The sequence below is a fragment of the Argentina silus genome (genome assembly GCF_951799395.1).
Source record: "Argentina silus genome assembly, chromosome: 14".
NCBI lineage: Eukaryota > Metazoa > Chordata > Actinopteri > Argentiniformes > Argentinidae > Argentina > Argentina silus.
In genome coordinates this window covers 9,500,382-9,527,635 of record NC_139668.1, presented here as the reverse complement: position 1 = coordinate 9,527,635, position 27,254 = coordinate 9,500,382, and the positions used below count along the sequence as shown (strand labels likewise).

General features: G+C 45.1%; 1 protein-coding gene across 2 annotated transcripts; it reads left to right on the top strand.

The window, feature by feature from the left end:
• Positions 1 to 378: 378 nt before the first annotated feature.
• LOC310815096 (lysine-specific demethylase 6A-like) lies at positions 379 to 26,849 on the top strand. Of its 2 annotated transcripts, XM_083684723.1 has the most exons (30): positions 379 to 833; positions 974 to 1,037; positions 8,423 to 8,531; positions 8,749 to 8,798; positions 9,542 to 9,600; positions 10,034 to 10,154; positions 10,378 to 10,432; positions 11,488 to 11,522; positions 12,150 to 12,243; positions 12,641 to 12,767; positions 12,915 to 13,013; positions 13,310 to 13,529; positions 14,851 to 14,985; positions 17,108 to 17,239; positions 17,516 to 17,593; positions 17,690 to 17,797; positions 18,057 to 18,413; positions 19,703 to 20,544; positions 21,242 to 21,371; positions 21,578 to 21,683; positions 22,236 to 22,441; positions 22,815 to 22,876; positions 22,955 to 23,029; positions 23,430 to 23,578; positions 23,729 to 23,843; positions 24,197 to 24,384; positions 24,718 to 24,859; positions 25,040 to 25,166; positions 25,431 to 25,601; positions 25,772 to 26,849. In XM_083684723.1, the coding sequence occupies exons 1-30, from the start codon at positions 658 to 660 to the stop codon at positions 25,799 to 25,801; spliced, it is 4,362 nt and encodes a 1,453-aa protein (XP_083540849.1). In that variant the 5' UTR covers positions 379 to 657; the 3' UTR covers positions 25,802 to 26,849. The 2 variants fall into 2 exon arrangements, with proteins under 2 accessions (XP_083540849.1, XP_083540850.1); XM_083684724.1 differs by lacking the exon at positions 14,851 to 14,985.
• Positions 26,850 to 27,254: the final 405 nt, after the last annotated feature.

The window sequence follows — 27,254 nt, the reverse complement described above, 5'->3', positions numbered from 1 at the left end:
GTGATATTATGCTAAATTGTACTTAATTTCGCACAAATGTATCCTATATGCCGAAACCCACGCCTGTCATGTCAGCAGTATACAATATTTGTGTTTTATTGTGCAAATTGTTATTAATGCACACTGGTTAAACGGAATAAATCAATCATAACCAACTATTCTCAAATAGTGAATTAGGATGTTTGAGATAATAGTGAAAACGTGTAACTAGTGGGTTTTTTGTGCAAAAAGATAAATGAAATTTTGGGGTAAAAAAAAAGCTTCAGGCAAGGCAAGTCATATGTCGATTCTCAGACACGTCTATTGGTTGTAGGGGTAGGAGAGGGCGTGACTACGGCGGCGCGTGGGTTCGCTTGGGTGACACAATTATAACAACTTTAAGCTGGTGGCTGTGGGGAATTTTACGATCAAATAATACTATTTTAAAAACTGCAAAAACTGTAGTTTATGCATCACATTTTATTAGTTGCATAAAACATTGTGTCTAAAAATGTGACGCGAAGACCTTTTGGATGGTTGTTTGTTTTCCTGAAAGGATTTACAATTTTGAATTGCGTTTTTTTCATCCTGGCGAAAAAGTTTCTCATTTCTAATCAATTTTTAGTTTTCCCTCTTTGATTTGGTGGAGTATTTCATTCGCCCCCTCGTCGCGATTCCATGCAATCGTGCGGAGTCTCGCTCGCTGTTGCTGCCTGCGCTGCTGCTCGGAGTCTCGGCTCGGCTTCTGGTGGTGATGAGGAAAAGAAAATGGCGGCGGGAAAAGCGAGTGAAACCGAGGAGGACTTTCCGACGCTGACAACCCAAGAGCGGGACAGCTTGGTCGGAATTGACAGGTTGGAGCCACCACCCTGCACACACCTCCAGTATTTTCTTGCTATTCTGTACACGTGTTTTCTGTTTTTAAATGTTGAAAGTCTCTTTGCACGGCACTGCAAATGATACTGAACTGCTTGTGTTGTCTTCTTGCTTGCAGCTCACTGTTTGGATTTCAGAGGCTTCATGAAGATGGCGCCAGAACGAAGGCCCTGCTGTTGAAGGTAGCAAGCTAGCTAACTAGAAAACATTTGGGACTAGCTGGTCCTTTTTACCATACCCACTTGCACCTTCTTCATTATAACGTTAACCCACTGAGTGGCACATGCATGCATGATTGTTAGGCATGGGGCCAATCCACTCAGAGGTAAGAGCACGGGCTCTGGTTTAGCTCAACACCCAGCACTCGATGTGCGCAGAGCGAGCCTGCTGCTGGTGCTACGCAGCGTCCATACCCCCAGCTTGATAGCTAATCCAACAGTGGAAAATGAACGCCCTTTACATTGCACAAGCACATATTTAACTTAGTAAGTCAACTGTTGTCGGTGTGTTAACATGAAGGTCTGGCATTTGCCACTCACTTATTGCTTAAGTAAACGTCTAACGAAAAGGCTGGCCAAATCAAACGATTCACTCATTCAGGCACAGAATGGTTGGCATTGGGTGCTGCTAGTACTGCAGTACTAGTAGTCTTGGCTAAGCTAGTCGTTGTGAGCTTGGGCAAAGTAAGGCTAGCAACGTTGTCACCTAGCTCACTGTATTGGTTATTGTTATTACTGGACCGTTATTGTCGTATACTCCTGAGCTAAACAGATTGCTGTCCAGACGTTGTTGGGCAAGAGAATCTGAATGAATGTCGGTATACGGTTGCATTCATTGCTTGTTTTGGTGTCAGTCACACTGGTTTGTCTTTACTCGTAAGCCAGCTAACGCCTGACCAGGGCAGGGGTAGCTAAGCATTCGGTATGTTTGCTAACTGCGTTACTGGATGTGGGAAATGCTAGTTAGTTAAACCGTTTCAAACATTGTAATAGCTTAACGTGTACTCTAGCTATATCACCGATTTCTCATGTTGTGTCAATATGCGCTGTCAGTGTGCATCTGCTGCATGCATTGCAGGATGCATGCGTTATGGAATGTTCTCGTGCCCCGGTCTTGGTGATTTTAGCTAACTAGCGAACTATGTCCTTTCTGGAAAGGCTCGAGACTGGGTCTATCCAGGTTACGTGCAATGGGGTTAGCTAGCTTGCTAGGTAACGCTTGATTTGGCTAACTAGCTAGCTGTTTGGATGCCTAGTAATGGCTGCTTGGGTCGGTCCAAGATGGCGGGACAGGGAGGAGTGAAGCCGAAATAGAGCTATGTAGGGATTTTGAAATGAAAGGATATCGAGCGTAATTTCGCACTTAATTCGCTGGTATTTTTTGACTCACTTCGTCGTGTTCCTGTCAGTGCGACTGAAGTGGTTGAGTCTTGTTTACAGTTTTGAATGACCGTCCGTGGATGTGTTCCACCCTATGTTTCGCATCCGAGCATCATCAACCTGTAGCTGGTACTACATTGGACAGCGAACAAAGGACAAAGTTACACAACCATTTCTTAATTTTGCGCATTAAACCTTGTTTTCGAAAAGTTTCATTCACTCGATATGGACATACAACTCAGGTCAAAGTAAGCTCGCTAGGTGGTGTGGGACACCTAGAAAGTTAGCTCGCTTGCTAGCCCCTCAAGGACTCTGTTTTGACATTCACACTCACTTTTGTTCACTGGTTTGGTCATAATACTACTAATGCCTTGCAATACCAGGATTACGATGAACAAACCAATTTCATTTTTGCACTGTGGAATATTATTGACACATGAAACCACCAGCATGTATCCCTCCTGTCTCAGCTCAAACTATCACTTATGTACATTCCTCAGTATTTAGCTGTTACCGCTCATGGTTTTGGTTTTGGCTTTGATGATCAGATTTCTTTTTTTGCTAAGCAATGTAGTGCTTTCATTAAGTTAATGACGGTTTCTGCTGTCTATGAATGATGCAGCTCTTGTTTACATCATGCCCCTTTTTTCCGCTTTGTGCAGCTTTCGACTCTCTCTTTCATGCTCTTCGATTATAATAGTTTTTATAGGGTTAAATGCAGCGCTCATATCCTTACTTTGAGACACAGATGGACAGATGCTGGCAGGCTGTCACATACTATAACCAGCCCCATGCTCCTAAGGGAATGCAGCCCTCAGCCAGACTGCCCCATGTAGCCTTACTACTACCCTACACCGTGGTATTTACCCCACCCATCATGTACCCCACTCTTAGGGATGTGGGCAATGTAAGTCCTGACGTTGATCTCCTGTATTTTTATTTTAATACAAAGGATACAAGATTAGGCTAATGTATTTCTTGTTGTACTTGTGATTACATCTGTATTCAATCTTTGAATCTTTGCCTTTATTTTAAGGCATAGTAGCAACTTATCATTGACCACCAGGCATAAAAAGGGCTAGAGTTACTGCAATGGTAACATTGATATATCAGTGATATCTTGATTACCAATTATGTGATTTTAAACTGTTAATTTCTGCAGGTCCACAATTTGAAAGTCACTTCTTGATTGCCCTTTCCTCTGTAGGTTTCACTTAGACCCACATTTTCATCAATCACTCCAAAAAAATGTTTTTTTTTGGCTGCAAGGAGCTCTAAGACTCTCTCCTTTTACAGCTTTATTAGTTTTGAGTGTCTGCCCTGTCTGGGACACAGTTGCTCTGTTTCACCACTATCTACTTCCAGATAACAGTTCAATTCCTCCGAACTGGGTCACTGTATCACTGGCACTAGATAGGTGGCAACCATAGGCGCCTGGGCCATAGGGCAAATGAGACAACTGCCCCCCCCCACTTTTAAATAACAAATTTCATATTTGGTGAAAAGAAGTGTCATCAGACAGTAATATATCGTCATAAATTAGCTACAACATACCAAATTAATATTGCACAGTTTTGGACTCCCCTGCCAGAAAATGAATGGTTTTGACCGCTTGGTACTTCAGACTGAAGTGCTAAATATCGCATTGCTTCTTATTGCACCTGTGCGTGGGGACAGCGAAGACTGAAAAGTGATATATACCTCTTGTTGTAGGGAATTTTAAATGGTGAACCAGCCCAATTTAAAAATCCAAATTGTAAAAGCCCTCTTCAGCAGAGAGGCTAGACGCAAACGTGTTCAGAGCCGGTAGTCACCCGACAACCTGGGATTCTTTATGCTGGTGTCTGGTGATATTGCAAGATCTGGCCAAAATAGGTCACCATACACATAATATGAAAATAAGGTATTGAGTATTTTATATTAGATATAAAACATGTGATAATGGTGTTTTGCTTGTTAGTAAGTAGGCTTACTTCTATCGGGGGGGGGAAATGGGCAGCGCATCAACCAACATTGAGACGAGGAGCAGCCACTACTCTAGATGAGTGGTTATAAACATCTATATGCCTAGGTCTGTAATTGCATTAAAGCATTTAATTTGAGCTCATTAACATGAAGACCAATGCACAAAAGGGGCATTGGAAGACTGGCATTAATTTCAGGCAGGCGTCTATCTGATAGGAAAGTGCCGTTCGATAGGACACCGTTGGTGGGTCGTAGAGACAGATCTGCTCATCCTGTAATAATGATGCTTTACCTCTTGGTCTCGATGCGGACAAATCAGCTATTGACATATTGTGTCGACCACAGAGTGCCCCATTTTACTTTGATTAGTGAAATAGCAAATTGGCACCCCCACCATCTGGGGAAAACACAAATGATGTGCCGTTGCACTTCAGTCAAAGTAACGAGAGACACAATTTAGCTCCACATCTCGATGTTGGCATCTTTCTCTCTTTTCAGCTCAGTCCCAGAGGAGGGGTAGAAAGGAGCTTCACAGACCTGCTTTTAAGAAGAAAAAAAATAATGTTTTTACAGAAGGGGCAATTTATCGGCTACAGTAGTTGCAGTGACCGAAATTAGGACAAAACGTTTATATTACGCACAAAACACCTAACTGTATAATTGGGGTCGGGGCAATATAACAAGAAGTTTGTTGGCATTGATGTTTAATACAGGCTGTTTGATTGTAAAAAGCATGACGCTTCATCAGAATGGCTACAGATGGCTATATTTTCCTGGGAGATGACTACCAGACTCCCTCCCCCCGCATTTTTATTTGTTTGAAGATATTTGGTTGTTTAGACTTGTAACATTATAAAGTGTATTTCAGAATGTTCAGGGCATTGTTCCCCTCCATGAACTTTGAGTCTCTAGGCTACAGTTGCAAAAGGTTTAGCTACAACTTGAATTCAATTGCATCATTGGATTAACAAAAGTTGTTGCAGGGAAATTTCTGTCAGAGCATTGCAGAGGCTAGCCTGCTCCCTAGCCTTTACAGAGAAGTCTGATCAGACAAATGTCAATACATCCAGTACAATGTCCAATACATCCCAAAAATAATTGTTAGTTAGGACCCAATACTGAGATCCACTACTATATGGAAAATGCTGATTCAGCTCCAGACATTTAGACCAATGAACTTCTCCCTTCACATTCTCATGCTCTTGCAATAATATGCATCTATTTTATCTGTGCTGGATAGATCCACCTGGACAGTTTAGCAGACGTGTTTTCTTTGTTTGTTTTCATTTAATTCAGTCCATGAACTGTTATACTGTAGCAACATTTTCCACATTTGCAAGTTGTTTTCTTTTACCCTTGTCTTCGTGTACCTTAATGTTCTTTGCGCTTATGATGGTGTGTTAGTGAGGCATGGATTCATTGTGGGAACTCATTATCAATCGCAAATGTTCCTTCATGCAGCATTGTGCATGTGTGCTGAAATGGAATCATTGCTCCTCTGGTTTAAAAGACAAACTAATTGACTGTGTGTTAATTTGTATGTGTGTTGTGGGAGAAAGCATGCATGTGCCAGACACTCGTGTGTATCATCAATCATCAAAGGCTGAGCTGTAGTGAAATGAGTTAGATTGAGCCAGTCATCAGTGATGTCAGCTGCACTCTGAGCTTGGCCACAGCTGCGCTGTCTGTCATTTTTTGTGTGGCCCCTCCCCCTCTTCACCATAAACAAGCCTTAAGCCAGTCTTCCAGAGATGTTGGAGGACCAGGGACATCAGCACACCCTCCTATCATCAACATCTCTTGTCATGCTGCGCAGAGCATGTTCAGCTGTTTAAAGACAGTCCTTCTTTGTCTTGCTATGCATCAATGTGTTATGTCTCATGCACACAGCATCTAATAAAATGTCTCTTGCCTGACAGCAGGAACTCCCTTTTTAAATGGAGGCAATGCGTTCTGTAAATCACAGCGCTCCGGGTGGAAGGTGCCTGTTGGCAGTGATTGACCAACCCTCATTTCAAGTAACTGTAATTTCAGCTCCATGGCTTGGTTAGGGTTAAGCAACGCAACACTGATTATATCGTTGAGCCAAATGTTTGATCAATTGTGCATGTGTACCAGCAGTAAAGCGTGAGAATCCTGCAGGTATTTGAAGTTGCACAAAAATGGAGCTTGATGATGCAATACATTGTCGCTGCAGGGCCCCTTTAACATTAAGCCTACTAGTCAAATGTGCCCCATGTCTTCATAAAAGCAGACCAAACACAAATGCATTTCTGTAACCTAAAACACAAGCCTTTATATTTAACTATGGTTTTCTTTGATGTTGGCGTTCATCGTCGTTGTTCAAGCATAAACATCATAAAATGAAAAGTAGTCCGTCCATTGTGCAATAGAACTAATACATGGTGGAAGAGGAGTTGATACTCTCACTTTCAAAAGTGAGAGAACCAATCCATGGATTTAAACATATTTCAAAGTTATCGAACAACTGTGTTGTCTTTACCAGAAACAATGAAGTAAAACAACCTTATTTTGGCAGTTGGACGGAGCTCATGAGTAATTTTTGTAGAATCAGTAGGTAGGCCCATACTGTATATCATGAATAAAATGACCATTGAACAGCAGGTCAAATCCCAGATTGTGCCTTTAAGGCCACTCTAGATGTGGGATAACTGGACATTGTCCTTCATCCCTCACCCCTAAACACACACGCACACGTTTCGGAGAAAAATACGTGATGCTGCCAGGTTAATCATTGGCCAGTAATTATTGGAATTATTTTAAGTGCTCTGCAAGCGAGTTTTGCTGAAACTGAAACGGATGTGTTTTTTTCCTCAGGGATATGGAGTTTATTTGAACTTGGGAAATTGGGTCCCATTGGAATTTCTTTGATGACGTGACCACCGTTGCATGATTACGTACTTATGTCTAACCTCGTCCCCAGGATATGACTGAGTAAAATATGTCATTACTTGATTTCAGCAAATCACATGACTGTGAACAAACATGTAGTGCAAGCACTAGGGGGAGGGGGGGTGTTGTGGAAGATGATTGATTGGTAGATTAAGACGATTAAGACAATGGCTATGCGGCAGATTCTTCTGGTCCTTTTGTATTGTCAACAAAGGACAAGTTTGATATGTTGGTCCACCAGACTTTCCAAGCATTTAGGCGACATACAAGTGTCTGGAAATGAGATTATCGTGTTAATGACAGCCTGGGTTTTTTGTGTTACTTTTAGTCGTTTTAATTTCAACAGGGAGAAATCCACTTTGATTTGGGTTGATCTGGATTGGAACACACAGCTATTTTGCCTCTGGTTGATACAAACCCTTGACATTCACAACTCTAACACACTAAATCTATAGACAGCAAATACTTTCAGAGATTTATAATTAAATATAGGCTGCCCCTATGATGAAGAGGCCAATGCAGAATTACTGTAGCTATTACCTTATGATAACCAAAACAACAAGTAGGACTGTCTTTTTTCTTGATTTGTTTGTTTTTGTTGTAGAAGATTCTGTAAATGATTTATAGTAGTATTAAAAAAAAAAAAAGAAGTAATGCTCTCATGGAAAGTCATTCCTATATTACAGATATGTCATAGAAATCAAGTGGTAGTTGATGTAAACTTGTATTTACTCCAAATGTACAGTGTGTCTTTAAAGTGCAAGTAAAGACTGATGTTTTGAGTTAAAGTGGTGCACGTATGTATGTGTGCAAAAGCGAGTGTTTGTGAGCACACAGACACACACACACATCAGAGTTGTCATGTACAGTAGGAAGTCTGTGTGTGTGTGTGTGCATGCACATGCATATTCATCAGAGGGAGTCTTCCCTGGTTTGTTGTAGCAATTGGGGGCATGTTCCGGTGTGCTGTTTCAGAAGCAGATTCCCCAGAGAACTGTCACCCAGAGTGCAGGGAAACACTGATGCCTTTATGGGTATCTTAAGTTCACTTGTGCAACTGTACAGCAGCTGTGTGTGAGAAATGTCTATGATTCCGCCTGATGTTGAGCTACCTTTGTGCATGCAGGAATGTGCATCTAATACCATCTATCATTTCAGTGGAAAGCAAATAAACATGGGTCAATGGATTCAAAATTAATTTCTGTTTTACTTCAGAAGGAAATTAAGGCTACCTTGCAAGACAAATCGTAGTGATTTGTTTTTCAGTCTTAACATGAGTTCAGTCTAAGTTTCTCCGTGTATGTCCTCAGGCTGTCCGCTGCTACGATTCTCTCATCTTGAAAGCTGAAGGAAAAGTGGAGCCTGAGTTATTCTGCCAGCTAGGCCACTTCAACCTCCTCCTGGAGGACTACCCTAAAGGTGAGCCACACTCCTGCCTCCCTCCCTCTCTCTCTCACACACTGTTACTCTCTTACTCATTCACTTTTCACTCTTTTATTCAAATCACACACTCCCTCTCCTTCTCCCCCCCTTTTCTGTCTCCTCATTCAATCTCTTTTTGTCCTACAGAGATTTTTAGTTTGTTTTGAATGTGTCATTAATGTTCGACGCCTCTGCTTTCTCTCTACTGTTATAGCATTATCAGCATACCAGAGGTACTACAGTTTACAGTCTGACTACTGGAAGGTGAGAAAATGCTTGAAATTGGCATGCACCGATACACACACACACACACACACACACACACTTGGCTGCGGCTTAGCTCTGCCTGCGGTGCATTCCACTCTACGCCTACTATGGTGTTCTGCTCAATATCATTTGTTAAACCTGGAAAGGGGAAGATTTGGTCACGCCTACTCGTGAGATTCAGCGATCGAACATAGGAAGTGCGTGTGGTGACGATTTAAACTTTTATCTGGTGGGAAGTGTGGTTTTGGGTTTCAGATTACACTCATTCTGTGCCTTTCTCTGGTGGAATAGAGATTTGGTGCCGGCATTTGTCTTTGTTTACATTGAGCCTCGCCAAGTGAGTCGTCCATAGGCCAGAACTAAGGCTCCATGTAATTGACAGCAATAATGAACTGTAATCATCATTTAGCTATAAAGTTAACAACAAGGCTTATTTTCATCAGGGGCCCCCATGCATAAGACACACCATGCAGTGGTATATTATTTAACCAAACTACTTGAGACTGTTAAGTGAATGTAGCTCGTACTAAATGTGTCTGCTGTTTCCATTGCATGTTGTTGAAATGTGTGACCCATAATGAATACCGATTCAGACAGTTACCTTGCGGGTCTGCTTTCTAAAAAATGTCCTGTAAGGTGTGTGTGTGTGTGTGTGTGTGTGTGTGTGTGCGTGTGCGCGTCCTTATTGACATCATGGCTCCTCATTTGTCTTAATGGTTGCCTGTGTCTGCCTCTTCCAGAATGCTGCCTTTCTATATGGCCTGGGCATGGTCTACTTCCATTACAATGCGTTTCAGTGGTAAGTAATGCCTTTATAAAGAGTTGGAAATACTTCATCAATGGATTTTCTGAATGTCTAAACGTTACTGTTAACAGTTAACCAATAGATAACAATTACGCAATCTGTTATGGAGAGAGAGATGTGTGGTTTCCATGGTGACCCGTTGTGTGTTGCAGATGGGAAGTGAAGCACAAGAGTCTGTCATGATGCGTCGTTAACATTTACAGTTTAGTCATGCAGTACACTCTTATCTGTAGGGACATAGTCATTGTACAATGTCATAGCGCTTGTCTTGGTGTGCAGAGCTAGACCAGTTATTTCTCCTCCTCTCTCACTGATGAACTGATGCTCTTTCTCCTTTTCATTTCCTCCCTTCTCTCTAATTCCCCACTTAATTCCCTCATCCTTCGTTCTCCCTCCCTCTGTCTGTCTGTCTCTCTCTCATTCTCAGGGCGATTAAAGCGTTCCAGGAAGTGCTGTACATCGACCCCAGTTTCTCCCGGGCCAAGGAGATCCACCTGCGCCTGGGCCTCATGTTCAAGGTCAACACAGACTACGAGTCAAGCCTAAAGGTACGGCTCCAACAGAAACATCACTCTCCTCCCCCCACAGAGCCGGGAAGACATGAGGATTCCCACCGCTCTCTGTGTGATAGTGGCTTTAGCTACGCTAGTAGAAGCGTGGGACAGAACTTGCATAAAGATCAAATACAAATGTATATTGTACCAACTACTGTTAAGTTTTGAAGAATGTGGAAGTTAAATGTTAAGTACCTTTACCCTTGTGTTTCGACAGCATTTTCAGCTGGCTTTGATTGACTCCAACCCCTGCACTTTGTCCAAAGCTGAAAGTAAGTACTATGGATTTAACACCTGTGCTTTTATGGTAGTGTCTTTTAAATATGCATTGTTAGATGTACATAAATGTACCGAAATAAACCCTCTCACGTCTAATACAGTATTTATTACCACGTTGTTACACACATTCCAAAATGGCAGGTGACGATGTTTCCACTCTGGTTTTATAGTGACTGTCTAGTTAATAAGGTCACTTTGGGCCAGTTTCACAAACATAGATTTTCTACTTTAAGTCTAAACTGCACTTCTTGGGGTTTATTGACCAGTTGGAAGCTCCCTGTTTTAAGAGCACTATATGGCCAAGTTGAGCGAGCGATCTGCTGATGTCGCTACATATCAAAGATTCTTAAACCATCTGGATCAGTCCGCAACATAGGAGATGTATCTAAAAATGAATGAGGTGTCAAAGAAGTGAACCATCCCTTTACTTAATCAGGGTTTGCGAAGTTGCCCCAAATACACCTACTACCGCTCTGTAGGAAAGTGCGATTCTGAGTACAGTCATTTGCAGTCAGATGGAATGGAGTTGGTGGAGCTCAGCCAGAATACGTAACACACCGTATGATTATTATTTCACATGCCCTCCCATTTCATATCGCCTGGAATCCGTTACCTAGGAGACCCCAATACCCATTCCGCCAGAGTGTTTGCGATTATGTTTTTGGATGAGAAGACACACACTCGCACTCTCTCCCCCTCTCTCTTTCACACACTCACACAGGCTCTTTCTTACATACACACAGGCACGCGCTCTCATCCCCCCCCTCCCACACACACACACACACACACAGGCACATCAAAGGCAGTCTCACCTCTCTCTGTGTCTCCGTCTGGTGAGGTTTGTTCACTGTGCTCAGAGACACCGCAGCACTACGGACAAAGGAAGCTTCCAGGAGAGGCAACATGAGCAGCTTACACACAGTACCGACAATGGCAACATTGGATTAACCAAAAGAACATCTTTCTTTTTGTGGTAACTTTTCTTTTCTGACGCAACGCTGAATGTCGACCCTTGCTGAATCCCAGTTTGTTCTCTTTCCTTTCACAGTTCAGTTCCACATCGCTCATTTGTATGAGATTCAGGTAAGCCCTCGTCCTTTCCTCTGCTTTATGCTCAATCATAGGTCTGCTTTTTTGTCTCCTCTCCTTCCTTTCAAAGCCACGCTGTACAGGAATAAACGTTGCCTTAGATGTTCAACCATGTTTACTATGGTAGATGGTTAACAGGATGTGTAGGCAGCGAATTGATTCTGGAGCCTCTGTGATCGACGCACGGGGGGGGGGGGGGGGGGAACGATAGGCTCCTCTCGGCCGTTCCACGGGGTTGCCATGGCAACAGGAGAGTCTCTCTCTCTCGCTCGCTCGCTCTCACTTTCGTATGCCAGTGTGATCCCTCATGCTGTGTCTTGGCTGAAGCACCTCTTAATCTGACCGTGGCTATTGCCCTGACTCACTAGAATCTGTGCTGCGTGTGTTTTTTTTTTTTTTTTTGCTGTGTCAGAAGCACAGAACTACTGCTGCATTCATTCATTCAGTGGCAGATGGCTCAATGCAGAGACACTCTCAGATCTTGTTGTGCTCTGAGGGAGAGAGATGATGAGCCCTCTCCCAATTACAGAATTTTTACCTTGGTTTCATTCATTTTGTCCTCCCTCTCCCCATTTCCCATGTCTGTCTGTCTCTCTCTCTCCCTCCATCCCTTTTCTGCAGAAGAGATACCGGGCTGCCAAGGAGGCGTATGAGAGCCTTCTGCAGACTGAGAATCTCTCAGCACAGGTGAAGGCCACTACCCTGCAGCAGCTAGGTAAGATAAATTAACTAGTTGCTCTGTTGTTGATTTGACAGGGGTGTCATGCACAAGAGTTTTCTCTTTTTTAGTTTTTAGTTTTTATCCCAACGAGTCAACCTGTATAGATAAAGGATAGAAAAATGTGTCGATTAATTACACTGGATAGCCAGACTACTTGAGTGGCTTATAAAATGATTGACTTGGTGATTTGATAAATGAAATGAATGAATGAATGGATGGATAGATATAGATTTTTGAATGCTTAAAGATTTGATTGATTTGTTGACTCACTCCTCTCGACTGGCTTTCAATTCACCACTGAAAAACAATATATATCGCCAGATATATCAGTCCTCAGTCAATCTTGGCTCCATTAAAATGTAGTAATGGTTTGATTGACGTCCTCCTCTAGGCTGGATGCACCACACAGTGGAGCAGCTAGGAGACAGAGCCAATAAGGACAGCTATGCCATCCAGTGTCTGCAGAAGTCACTGGAGGCAGACCCCAACTCTGGACAGTCCTGGTACTTCCTTGGCAGGTAATGACCATGTGTGTGCGCATGTGTGCGTGCCTTCATAGCACCTGTGCGTGATTGTAACTATTTATATCACCTCTCATGTATCGGGAGTATTGCTGTTCAGTAAATACTTTAACATGCTTTGCCTTTGTGTCGTGACTACTCCAGGTGCTACTCCAGCATTGGGAAGGTCCAGGATGCATTCATCTCCTACAGGCAGTCCATAGACAAGTCAGAGGCCAGTGCAGACACATGGTGTTCAATAGGGTGAGAACCCGCCGTCAATCTCTGTCCGTTGATCCTCTCTCTCCTCCCACCGTTGGTCTCTCTCGATCGCAACGTACCATCCCTCCTCTCCTCTCCTCCCCGTGTCAAGTGTTGCGTCTTTCTTTTGCATTCATCTCTTATGAATCCCTGTCTCGCTCTTTCTCTCTTACTTACCTCTCTCCCTCCCTCCCTCCCTCCTTTTCATTTCCCCTCCACTCTCCCTCTTTTTTAAACCCTCACCTCTCCCTGACTTTTGTGTTGACTGACTGTCTGTCTGCCTGTCTGTCTCCTCCCAGTGTGCTCTACCAGCAGCAGAACCAGCCCATGGACGCTCTGCAGGCGTACATCTGCGCGGTGCAGCTGGACCACGGCCACGCGGCCGCCTGGATGGACCTGGGCACGCTCTACGAGTCCTGCAGCCAGCCGCACGATGCCATCAAGTGCTACATCAACGCCACGCGCAGCAAGGCCTGCACCAACACTGCAGCGCTCACGCAACGCATCAAATGTCTGCAGGTGAGTCGCCAGGGGGGAGAAGAGGAGACGCCAAAAGTCCCCCAAATCAACCACAAGAACCCCTTAGTACCCCTCAGGGTACTGGTGGAGTTGGCTCTAAAATGATTGGATAGGTTTTATCAATAGGGTAAATGACCCCCTAGCCTATCAGAGCGAAAGCTTGAGCTATTTCTAATATGTATCCAATCCTTTTAGATCAACACAAGTATCAAGGGTCATAGAGTGAGAGTGGATATGGGATTGGGCAAGAGATGGCCAGGGTAAAATCACTCCCTAGGCCCTACCTTTGGGACTGCTCTATTGGGGATGGGCAACTCTAGTCCAGAAGGCCCACAACATGTTGTTGCCAGTCCCCGCCCCCAAGACACTTGTAGATCTGAGAGAATGATCCCTCTGGTAGGCTAGGTAGAGTTTCCACCATGTTGCTGAAACTCAACCGATCCTTTTAGATCTACAACAGGTGTCCAGGGGCTAAAGGTTGATTTGGGAATTGGGAGGAAGGAAGGAAGGAAGGAAGGAAGGGGGGTGGGGTGACCTGGACAGGAGCAATAGTGCTATGACTGCAGCAAGAGGTTTCCAGAGCGATGGGAGTCAAATCTGTCCTCATGCCTACCCTGTGTGTTCATTCTTTTTAATTTGACCACTTGATCTCTCAGTTGATCTACCATATCGATGATTTTGTTGATCAGATGAATCGAACACAAGTTTGGTACTAGGGTAAAAAATGTGTACACGGGGGTTTGAAGACCACATTTGAATCGCCCTGCCTCAGAGCTGCCGGGACTGCTCTGAGGAGATTTAACATTTCAGAAACCACAGCTGTCGGAACACCTGAGGGCAGGCAATTCAATGTGTGTTTTCTCACCCGTTAAAGAGGGACTCCTCCAGTCCACACCCCATGTGTCTGTGTGACCCGTTTTGATTTATTCCTTTGAGAAGCAACACATGATTTCTCCCCCCCCCTCTCCCGCCCCCATTCATTCATTTATGTATGAATGAGGGAACATTCTCACCTGTAATTTAAGCATAATTTCATGGCATTAAGACAACGTGATGGTTTGTTTTAATGGGTTGTTGTGATTATCTTTGTGTATTTCATTCCAATAAGTACGCATTAAGTATAAGCCTCTATGACTTCCCTGTTTGGTAGACACTTAACATAACTAGACTAGGATTAATGCCAAAGATATTCCATCCTGGCCAGCCGATGGGATCACTGAAAATGCCAAGCATAAGACACAAAGACAATACAATTTGAATCATAGACGGCTCATTTTAAGGTCATTAAAATGTTTCTTTTCACGCGTTTTCCATTCCATAGGCTCAGTTGAGTAATCCCCAGCTCACTAGTCTTCAGAGTAAAAGTAAAATACTTCCTCTTATTGAGGAGGCCTGGAGTCTACCAATCCCAGCAGAGCTAACCTCCAGACAGGGAGGCCTGAACACGGCACCGCAGGTGAGACCGGTTAGAACCCCCCCCCCCCACACACTCTCACACAAACACACAACCCCCTTTACACACACACACCCCCCAAAACGGGTAACCCTTCACCTGAGCTCTCTGCTGTCAGGCCTGAAGTGCCATAACAAATACCCTGAAGCAGCCATTGTATTTATCCCTTTTGAGATAGAAATCAATTTTGCGAGGGAGCTCTGGCGTAAGTACCTATCAACTCATGATCACATCAGCTGTGGAAAAGTCATGATTGATTGTCATTGAGTGATGAAATGCATAAAGAAACGCCTGCACACTGCACGTGCTGCTCTCAAGTGCTTCAATTATCTTGCACCACAAAACAAAATAACACTTCAGCTGCTATAGCCTTCATCAGAGAGTAGCGCTTTGGTAATAGTCATTAAAGCGTAAAACATTTAGCTAGTGAGGCAGCAAACTGGTCATGGTTACCTCCCATGCCGCTGCATACAATGTGACACATAAATGTTATGACATGGAGTGTCAACATTTATTGTTGTGACTGCTCAAGGCATTTGTTATGGCTGAGGGGTTAGGTGAAGTGTTCCCTGCCTCCCCCACCCCCAAAACACCCCCTACACAGACACAGGCCAACCTCACTAACCACTATCCATCCCCTTTAGCGTTATGGCATTGCAGCTTAAAACAACAATTATTTGGCTTCATTATATTGCAAACTTTTTTATTTTATTTTATTTTGTTTGCTTTTTATTTAGCTTTTTACCTCGAAAGTACGTCCACTGAACATTTTTACAAGAAAATAAAAATTATTTTGATAATGATTTTAGTTGCATCACTTACTTTGTGATGCACTGATTTATCAATTTTCGGACAGACATGGAAACATTGAACAGTCTTTGTGATTGGTGAGGTTGTGCCACTGTAGAATAGTTCCAGGCTTTTCCATTGGTTTTGTTGACATTCTTCCTCTCTAGTGACCTTTGGTGCCCTGCAGCCGCCGAACCCAGCAGTGCCCCCTAGTGTCACAGTACCATCCATTCACCTTCATTACAGAGAACATTTAGATCTACTTTGTGTTTGTGTGTGTTCATTGTACAATGTAAGCACTATACATCAAATTAAACTGTTCAGTTGCTGCATAATGTAATCCTTCAGCATCACATTGTGCACACCCAAGCTCCCCCTCAAACGTAGATCTATTTGGGGTGGGGTGGTGTCGTGGCATCTGTAACCATGGAACTGCTGTTTCATGGCGACAACATGTAGGTTTTCTATGGGCCAGGAGTGACTGCAACTACAATGTAACTTTTAGAATGTCATATTTGCGCTAGCATCGCCAGGTGTAAAGCAACATTCCGTGTGTGGAGTGTTCAAGGAGTGTTGACGAAACGTTGGCATGCCGTTTACACCGCGCTCAGTTCATCTTCCACTATCATAGTGAGGAAAGTTGCATGTCGGTTGCGGTCTAACTCGGCCCATAGACTACTTCCAAGGTAAGAATAGATTGCGATGCTTCCGGTGATTTTGAATATGCTACTTGGCTTCTTTTTGTTTTGAGAGCGAACGGTCTGTTGCTGCTTTCAAACGAGTCAGTACCACTTTTCTACGCAGAATAGCGATGTGCTTGCTATGAACTGGCATTGCCTTTTTAATGGCGATGTTTCTTTCAGTTGTTGATGATGATGATGATGGTTAATGGTGATTTAGTGTGACGAGTTGTGACACGAGAGGTCGTCAATTGCCTACTGCACACGACATGAAAACTTCCGAGGGGAGTTATTGCACACAGATACAATGATAACCTTTAGTCTGGAAATGCAGGAGTGTGTGCTGTGTGTGTGTGTGTTGAAGTGTTGACACGGCATCACAGCAGTCTCTCGCCTTTGTCATCTCTTTCTCTCTGTCTCAAACTGCCTCTCCGTCTTCTCTTTTTTCTCGCTCTCCATCACTCCCTTGCTATCCCTGTTCTCTTGCCACCCTCCACCCACTCTCCCCCCCCCCCCCCATCCTTTGTGCACTATCTCTCCCCAACGTTCCCTCTATCTCCCATACTACTATTCTACCCTTCACACTCTCTCCCTCTTTACCCCTCTGTTCTTCTTTCCCTCCCTCTCCCCCCTTCTCCCGTCCTCCCTCTCTCCAGGCGTCTAAGCCCCAGCACAGCTCGGAGGGCGGGTCCTCGAGCCAGTCTCTACCCCCCCACGTGGGCCCCGTGGGCCAGGGAGAGGACCAGTCCAGCCCTGCCAAGAGGAGGAGGGCCTCCAGCCCAGCCAAGGTAAACCTAGGCCTCAGCAGTGGCCTGCATGTCTCCCTTTCCTTAAATCACAAATGGAAACCCAACGGGATGTGACGTAGTTATGTGTTAGCTGGAGACATCGGTCTCTGGTAGGCATGGCGTTAGACTGCAGTACCACTGCGCCATGGCTGCTCAGCTCCTGTTCTGACAGATCAGATACAGTCGTATTTTCAAAAAAAAGGATATTACCTAGAACCGAGACAAGTTGAAGAACCCTTTTTGGTTGTGACTCACTCTCAACTGGTCATTTTCCAGAGTCAGCCAGATTCCTGGGCCAGTAATCCAGCACAGCAGCCAGTACCCAACTGGTACCTATCGCCACAGAAATTACAGGTAGGCATGACTGCTTGCTCTCTGTCTCTCTCTCTCTCTCTCTCTCTCTCTCTCACTCACTCACTCACTCACTCACACTCTCCTGTGTGTCCTCAGCTCTTGGAACAGTTGCGGAGTAACAGGGCCACTCTGAAGCCCCTGCAGCTGCAGATGCTGGACCAGCTAGAGGCACAACTCAACCTGATGCAGCAACACCAGCAGCAGGTAAAGAGTGCTACACACACACACACACACACACACACAGAGCAGTATCAAGTTCATTGATCAAGACATCTCTTGAGTCTTATTGTTAACCTGTTAGGACTACAACGCCATTCTGATATGTTGACTGAAGTGTATACATTCAACTCAACAGATTGGTCTGGAAATGTTGTTGTTGATGCCATGTCATAGCCAAAGACACGGCACGAATGTCTCAACCCTCAATGTGTTCTGTCCCCCCCCCCCCTCCCCCCTACTCCAGATGCGACAGAATGCTTCGGGACAGCTGCGCCCCTCCCTCCCCAACGGCCCCACCACAAACTCTCTCCCCCCCAGCCTTCCCCCCTCCCGGCCTCACCTCCCCCCCCAGGGTGCACCCCGGCCCCCCTGCCCGTCTCAACCACTGGCCAACGGGCCCCTCGCATCCAGCCCTGGCGCACACCGACACACGGTCCCCCTTTCCGTGGGCAATAATAGTATGAATAATAATCACCTGGCGATGGCCACAGGACCCAACGGAGACGTGCCTTACCTGCAGCCCGGCGCACTACTACCTCACACCTGCACAAGCACCCAATCACAGGACGCGCGCCGGGCCCTGCACCTAAACTCCACTCAGGTCAGACCCCAGACGTCTCGTAGGCCCCATGTAGGCCCCATGTTGGCCCATACCAACAGTCTAAAGTGGCACCCTCTCCTCTGTAGTCTTTTATCCCTTTGTGTGCAAAGCTGTTTGGCCCGTTTCTAGAATTCCGCCATATCGCTGACTTTTGGTTACTATTGTTTTTGATCGGTGTAGATGTGGAAGGGAAGGAGAGGAAGCCACTTTAGGCTATTGAGATGTGCTCTGGTCTTTGGTCCTCGTTCTGTTTTTTTTTGGGGGGTGTGATGTCCTTACTGTGCTTACTATGGAAAACCTTGAAAACACACGTTTAAGAAGATGTGATTGCTCTGTTGGGGTGTGCTATGTACGCTGCCAAAACGAGTACTCGTTATAGATTTACAGATTACGAGTATCATCCAATTACAGGTATGAAGTTGTTCTTATTAACATATGCAGGTTCAGATATGAGTATAACCATGTCGGCACACCCCTAATTGTTTACCCTAAAATCTAAGTTTATCTTTGTTTTCATACCTTAAAGGGACACTTCACCGTTTTTTTTTTTTTTTTACCTCAAAATCGTTGTCCAGAACGTTGCGAACATGTGGGCATGTGAAATCAGCTTCCAAATGTGTTCTTTAGATCAAAAGCTAGGTATCGCTATTTTGAGGTGACTTTACCCTGAATTAAGTTTTTGGGGGTAATCACATGGTATTGAAAACTACAAGGAGAAAGAGTTTACCCTTCCCGAATTGGCTACTGCCTGGTTTATTTGCATTCATAAGCACTGTGCAAGTGCATACTTGTCATAATTGTGCATACTATCACTTGTCTTTACTAACATGAATCTTAGACGCACCTCAGTGGCTGGCTGGGAGTCGCAAAGCACTATGGGCGTTGTAGTCTGACGTTTTGATCCGCTATTTTCTCGCTTATTTGCGCCAATTTTTTTTCTCTGTTCAGTTTCCCAAAGACCACTTATAACTGGATGTCGAGTCGTGGTGACCATCTGTGAAATGTTCCTTTTTAAGTGGTTCAGTAAAAACCACGTGCCATCCCATCTGTTATGTAGATCCAGCCATCTACCTCCTATCTCAAATGATAGGGAAAGGCATCGTCTAATTTAATTGGATCTTTACCATTCATTTGGGAATTATAGGCATATAGCTGAATCTATATGGCAGTTGGCCTTAGGACATGGATCTGAATGTCCTAAGTGCAAACTAATGTGTTGTGTAATGTGGCATGTGTTCTCCACAGAGGATTTCTGCTAACAGTGTGTACTCTCTTCTCTCTCCTTGCAGGGGCTTCAGAAAGGTTCCGGTCCACATTGGACAGGCCCTAATGGCGAAGGGCCTCTCCCGCACCCCCAAACGCCCACCGCCGCCCCCCACAATCAGGTTGGACATTCCCCCGCCCCGGCCGGCGCTCCATCGCCGCGGCAACAGGCTCTCAACCACCTCCCGTCCCCCCCTCCCACTCACTCTGCTACCTCAGGTGGAGCACCCGGCGCCCCCCCTACCAAAGAGAGCACCACACCCCTCGGCAACGGCCCCGCCGACGCACGCAGGGAGGGGGAGGGGTCCACGACGGCCAACAGCACTGCCGCGGCGGTGGAGAGCTTATCCAATCATGTCCACTCTGCTGCGGGAGACAGCGACGGGGCGAGCCACAGCGCTCAGCTCAGCTCAGACAATCCTCAGCTCTCCGCCCTGCTCGCAGGGAAGGGGGGTGACGACAGACACATGGAGGGGGGCACAGCCACCGCCGCCCCCCACAAGAAGGTCAACAACATCCACCCGGCCACCCACGGTGGCCCGCTGCCCCCTACCCATACAGGCGGCTCGGCCGCCTCCTCACCCATCTCAGCCATGTCCACCGCCACCCCCTCACCCAAATCCACAGAGCACGCACCGCCTGGCACACACAGCCCCACCCCCACCGCCACCACCACCACCACGCCAGCCAGCCCCACTGTCAACGGTAACGGCAAGGCCGGCATCTCTGAGGACTCCCAGAGCCCCCTGAAGGCAGACCCCCCTGCCACGTGTCGCAAAGCCACACCACCCCATGCCCGCACCCCTTCCTCATCGTCCTCCTCCGTGTCCATCTACCCCAGCTCCACAGATGTGCTCAAAGCCTGCAGGTGAGACTCAGCCAGGAATCCCCCCCCCCCAGGCCCCTGTCCTCTCTGTGTATGAATGCTAGTCTGAAAGGACTTTTTAGGGAAATGCCTTATGGTTAAAGCCCATGCCCTCCCCAAGGCCTCTAGCAGGCTAGGTGTGGAGCCTTAACCATGTATCCCTTTACAATTGTGCATATGTCTCCCTCTGGTGGAAAATGGTAGTATTGGATTAATCGGTGGCCTGCCAGCGTCCATTGCTGGGAGGATTCTATAGTCTATTGGATTCCAGTGTGTGGTAGAGCTAGAGGCTATTTGCAGGCCTTTAATTAAGCATTGACTGAGTCATGGCTCATGTACAGAGTGTACCAAAAGGGAAACATTTTTAAACTGAAGAGGCTCCACCTGACCTTGTACAAAAAGATGCGGCTCATTTTTCAATTTTGTTTCAGAACATTTTCTGCTGTTTGTTCCTCCTGCATATTACTCAGTGTGCAGTGTGGTCACTTTGTACTGAATGGCAAGTTAAGAACATGTGAAGACATTGTAATGATGCACTTTCTTAGTCCTGTCATTTGACTGCAGTGATTTTTAAGCCCGCAATTGTTAAAAGTATACAATATAGTTTGGCTTTATACAACAGTGAAAAACCGTGCAACACTCTCTCACACATGCAGCAGAATACCACATAACCAACCTTCGCTCTGTCTCTCTCTTACAGAAACCTGGGCAAGAACGGTCTGTCGAACAGCAGCATCCTGCTGGACAAGTGTCCCCCTCCTCGCCTGCCCCCTCCGCCCTCCCCGGCTCTGCCCAAGGACAAGCTCAACCCCCCCACTCCCAGCATCTATGTGAGTAGGAACCAGGGCTACTGGAGCACAATGTTCTGGAACATTCATAGAAATGTATTGCGTAGGAGTCATTTTTCTATCTGCAATGTTCAAAAGAAAACGGGAAGGTTAGGGTTGAGGTCAAGTTGATTTGACACAGCACTCCCTGACTGATGGACCTGTCTGTTTGACCCTTTTGTAATTTGTTTTTTTGTGTCTGTCAACAGCTGGAGAATAAGAGGGACGCGTTCTTCCCCCCACTGCACCAGTTCTGCACCAACCCCTCCAACCCCGTCACTGTCATCAGAGGGCTAGCAGGGGCCCTTAAACTGGGTGAGTCTCCTCATCACCCAACCCTAACCCATCACATACCAAACCTGGCTGCGTCAAATACTCTAGATACTATAAAGTATTTCAGGTGCCCCTGATTTAGTTTGGAGTTTGCACTTTTTGGAAGTATTTCATTGGTTCCTTTGTAAGGGGCAAACGAAATCCAGCTCTGCTTGAAGTATTTGACCTGAGCGTGGTAAATACAGCACAAAAGCCAATCTACTCACCTGTCTTGGTTTTTACTCTTACAGAGGCTTATTCTGTGGGCTGGGACTCAAAGAGCATTGAGCATAGAAATGTATTGTGTAGAACTCACAGACTTCCCACTTGTGTAGAAGAAAGAATTGTCAGCTGCGTAAAATAGACTAGAGTATGTATTACTTTTCTGTTTTGACTCTAATATATATGTAATATTGCACTCCCTAAATATATCCCTGCAATTTCTCATTTCTAATATTTTGTGTTGTGTCATGTGCTAAGGCTCTAATTCCCCTCTCCCTTTTCTCTCTCTCTCTCTCTTTCCCTCCCCCATCGGTCTCTTTCCTCCCTTCTCAGACCTGGGACTGTTCTCCACTAAGACCCTGGTGGACGCCAACCCGGACCATTTGGTGGAGGTCCGTACCCAGCTGTCTCAGCCCGCCGACGAGAACTGGGACCTGAGCGGCACCCGGAAGATGTGGCGCTGCGAGAGCGGCCGCGCGCATACCACCATCGCCAAATACGCCCAGTACCAGGCCGCGTCGTTCCAGGAGTCACTACGGGTGAGTGGTTCAAAACACACACACATACACACACACACACACACAGAGGTCGGTGATGCACACAATACATTCCGGTCTTAACGACTTCATCATCATAATAATGCTTTTTTTTTTTTTTTTTTTTTTGTATAGTGCTTTTCTCAGACACTACATTCCATGGAGAGAACAAGAATAGATAGATGGATAGATGAATAAAAAGTCAAACAAAAGCACAGTCAGTTAAAAACAACAATAAAAATAGTTAAAAGATTAAAAGCAATGGATTCTTTGGTGTGGTTTGTGAGAGTGTTCCAAAGAGTGGAATACTACACACACCGCTCTCTCAATGCTCTCCGATGTATGAGGAGTTTAAATGTGACCACCTTGTTTTCAGGAGGAGAACGAGAAGAAAGCGTTGAAGGAGCCCTCGGAAACGGAGCCTGCATCAGCAGAGAGGTGAGAGACACTTCCACACCTGCTGAGGCCTTACCATAGTTGATCATTACTAACTCTTGATTTCTCCCCCTTGTTCAGTGCTGCACGCAAGAGGAAGGGTCCCTTAAAGCACATCAAGTTTGGGACTAACATAGACGTGTCAGACGAAAGAAAGTAAGTGGGGATTGGATGAGTGTGTTTGTATGGATTGTTATGTACTGTTTGAAGATCAAAATATATAGCTTATAAGGGATGCTTCACCTAAAAAATGCCCTCATCTCATTGGTACCTAGAAAGTAATATATGGACGCAGGAGTTGGCTTTGTTTGCTTGGTATAGCATCAACCCCTGCTTTCTTTTCATATATATCTTATGGTGCAGTTGGTACCAGAGAGAGAGATATAATGTGTGTGTTATTGGGCTAATTCAGCTCACCAAGCTGTGCCGGAGAACTAACTTTGTAACTTTGAGTTCAGTTTGACACGATGGACTGGTTTTTACTGTGGTTTTTAACGCCAAGATGTTGCACAGCGTTGCGTCCTCTGACCTGTCTCCACCTGCCTCGTCTCCCCAGGTGGAAGCTACAGCTCCAGGAGCTGAGCAAGCTGCCTGCGTTCGCCCGTGTCGTCTCGGCTGGGAACCTGCTCAGCCACGTAGGACACACGATCCTGGGCATGAACACAGTGCAGCTCTACATGAAAGTGCCGGGCAGCAGGATACCAGGTACACACATTCACACAAGACCATGCATACACAGACACAGCTTTCCTAATAAGACACACACACACACACACACACACAAGACTTGTGTACTTTATATGAAGGCTTTGGGGCACATCCGGTCTCTAAACTTCTCCCGTCTGTGTGTTTCAGGTCATCAGGAGCACAATAACTTCTGCTCTGTCAACATCAACATCGGCCCAGGAGACTGCGAGTGGTTTGCTGTGCCCGAGCCCTACTGGGGGGTGATGAGTGACTTCTGTGAAAAGTGAGAATCAAATAACTATATGCCTGTGACGATGGTTTAAACAACTGTGATGCTGTCAGAGAATGAAAGAGAGAGAGAGAAAAGAAGAGACAGATTGATCAAACATACAGTTGTTAGACAGGTCATAGCCTCTTTTCAAACAAGAACAGCTTCACCTTTCTTCAATTTAGAAAGTGATTGAGCGGAAAAAAAGGTATAAATAAAGTGAAGGAAAGAAAAGGGTTTGCCTCCGTCAGGCGAAGGTGTAAAGAGGAAGTAAGAAAAGTGTATTTTGAGAAATGGTAAACGAGAAGGGAAATGGACATGGTGACAGAAACTTCTACCAGACCTAACTCTCTCCCACCCTCCTCCAGGAACAACATCAACTTCCTGATGGGTTCATGGTGGCCCAACCTGGAGGACTTGTACGAGGCTGACGTACCCGTGTACCGCTTCATCCAGCGGCCCGGTGACCTGGTGTGGCTCAACACTGGCACAGTGCACTGGGTCCAGGCCATCGGCTGGTGCAACAACATCGCCTGGAACGTGGGACCCCTCACAGGTACGCTGGCATCATGGCTTCAGACTACCTGTTCATATTGTCTAAACCAGAGGCTTGGGGCCCCCATTTTGTTTGACCCAAGAAACAGCACTGAGCTGTGCAAATAATACCAAAAACCTCATGATACTCGACAGTATTTAATTTGAAGATGCCTTGTCTTAAATAACAAGTTTTTGAGAAACAAGTGGTTTTGTAAGCAGTGTGAGAAGTGTATTGCACGGCATAAAAAAGCTCTCTATTGGATCATATCCCATTCCGTCCATTATATCATTGTGTATTACGGTTATCATGGGAACCTTTTAGCACTGCTTCTTCTTCCTCCTCCTTCCTCAGCGCACCAGTACAAGCTGGCCGTGGAGCGCTACGAGTGGAACAAGCTCCAGAGCGTCAAGTCCATGGTCCCCATGGTGCACCTCTCCTGGAACATGGCGCGCAACATCAAAGTGTCCGACCACAAGCTCTTTGAGATGATCAAGTGAGTGTTTCGTTAACTCACCTCCACCTCAGACTGGAAGTGCAGTTACTTACTGTGCCCCTGTGACTAACTCTCCTCCCGTATGCTGATTCTTGTGTGTGTATGTGTGTGTGTAGGCCTATATGTGTGTATGTTTTGCGTTTCTGCATGTGTAACAACATGCTGTGCGTGTGCTTGTAGGTACTGCTTGTTGCGGACGCTGAAGCAGTGTCAGTCGGTAAAGGAGACCCTTACCCTGGCGGGGAAGGAGACTGTGCTCCAGCCCAGGAACAGGGACCACCCTGCCCACTACTGCACCATCTGTGAGGTCAGTGTGGCCACAGCCCATTTCAATTCCTCTATTCTTTTCCCAAGCGCATACACCGGTTCTGTGCAAGACTGCACGGAATATAGGCGCATTATAGCAAATTGATAGATGTAATGCTTTTCCAGGTATTGTGGAGATCTGCTGATCTGTGCAGCGTCTGTTTCTCAAACACACGTTGATGCTAGAGAGTAACTTGACTGAAGGCCAGCGACAGCAGTGAGTAACTAAATGTCCTGTGGTGTGACTGCCCCCTGTCTGCTCCAGGTGGAGGTGTTCAACCTGCTGTTTGTGAGGAGTGAGCTGTTCACCAGGAAGCAGCACGTGGTGCACTGCCAGGACTGTGCCAGGAAAGGCAGTTCCGAGTTAGAGAACTTTGTGGTTCTGGAGCAGCACAGAACGGATGACCTCATGCAGGTCTATGACCAGTTCACATTAGTAAGTCACATTATTTTTTTTCAAATGTTGATCTTTCAGACTCCCCCCTTTTTTAGAGGGTTGATTTCCATGTGTTTTATTGACAGAAGTACAATGCCAGGACAGATGGGCAGCAACAGATTGGTATAAGGAAGTGACTTAATGCTGTTTCTATTATTTTTTCCCCTCAGGCCCAACCTCTGCATTCATCTTCATCTTGACATTAAACATCACATCAACTTCTGTGGGGCGACCAAGCGCATTACAGGAACTTTAATTTCTAAAACACAAAAACGGACCATTTCTGATATTCAGGAAAGTTGAGGCAGTCTCCCCGTATGGCTGGTCTCCATAGCAACGGCTGGAGGCAGCAGCGACTGCGTGTGTGTCTATGCAACCTGTCAAAAGTGCGGCGTGTCAACCCCCACAACTGAGGGTGGCGCCAGAGAGCGCACTTTCCAACACAGGACTCCCCCTCTCATGACAATGGTTCAGCTCTATTTCAATGGAGGACTTAATCAAAAGTGGTTGGGAAAGGGGGCACTATTAATGAGTGAAGATGTTTTGTAGATATTGTATCTGTCACAACTGGCAACACCACCCTAAGACTACTGACTTGACAACCTGTTTCTCTCTCTTTTTTGTATTCTGTTAACGGGCTGAGATGTGATCCCTTGTTTCCCCTGAATTCTCCAGGTTTTTCCTTCCCTCTAAGGAGCACTAGCCTAATTGGTCTTTTTGTATGGTAGATAGTAATTTTAAGACTCTTTGGATGGCAAAATCTACAAAAAAAATTTGTAATGTGAAGAGTTTAGGTGATATAATTTTTTACGGCTTTTATGTTTTATCTCTGTCTTGTTATTTTGGAACTGCGACGTTTTGTTTTGTTTCTTAGGTAAAAAAGGAAAAACTTAGAAAAAAAATTAACAGCCAAGTCACAAAGAAAATGGGTTGCACATAGATTTAAGGAATAAAGTTTAATTTGTGATTTTTTTTTGTTTCGTTATGTTTCTAATCTTGATGTAAATTTACACTATTTATAAATACATATTTATTGCTTGAAAATATTTGTTGATGGAATGCTGTTATTTTTTCCAGAGTACCTGCCATTAAATTTGAGGGAGTTTTGTCATTTTAACACAACTCCTCTTACATTTTCTATATGAATAAAACTGCTTAGCAAGCATTGTACAGAAACAGACATTGAAATTGTTTTATTGTTTGAAGAATGTTTTATGATGAGTCATTAAACACAAAGTTGTCAAATTATCCATGCAAGTCATTATTTTCACCCAACATTTGAAAATAATACTAAGAAGAATGGAGTGCATTGAGCTTTAATTTAATTTAAACTACAGGTACCTTGCTAATCAAAGAATGTATGTATATTGGGATCTGCCTCCCACCTCAGATACACTGCAGACATCATTGCAAGTCAACTACAAGAAATGACAAAATGTTGCTTATATAGCATTTATTTATTTTGTGATACAGAAGTAAAGTCACTGAATTGCTCATGTGAAAAGAACTTACCCAAAGAGATTCAATTGACAATGTTGAGGTAGTTTTTTGAGTAGGGCCTGAAACCCAGCAGACAATGTAGCTGTAGAATCACCCACACAGAATTCTACACTGTATGCCAGGTACAGAATCTACCAGATTTCTGAAGTTTGT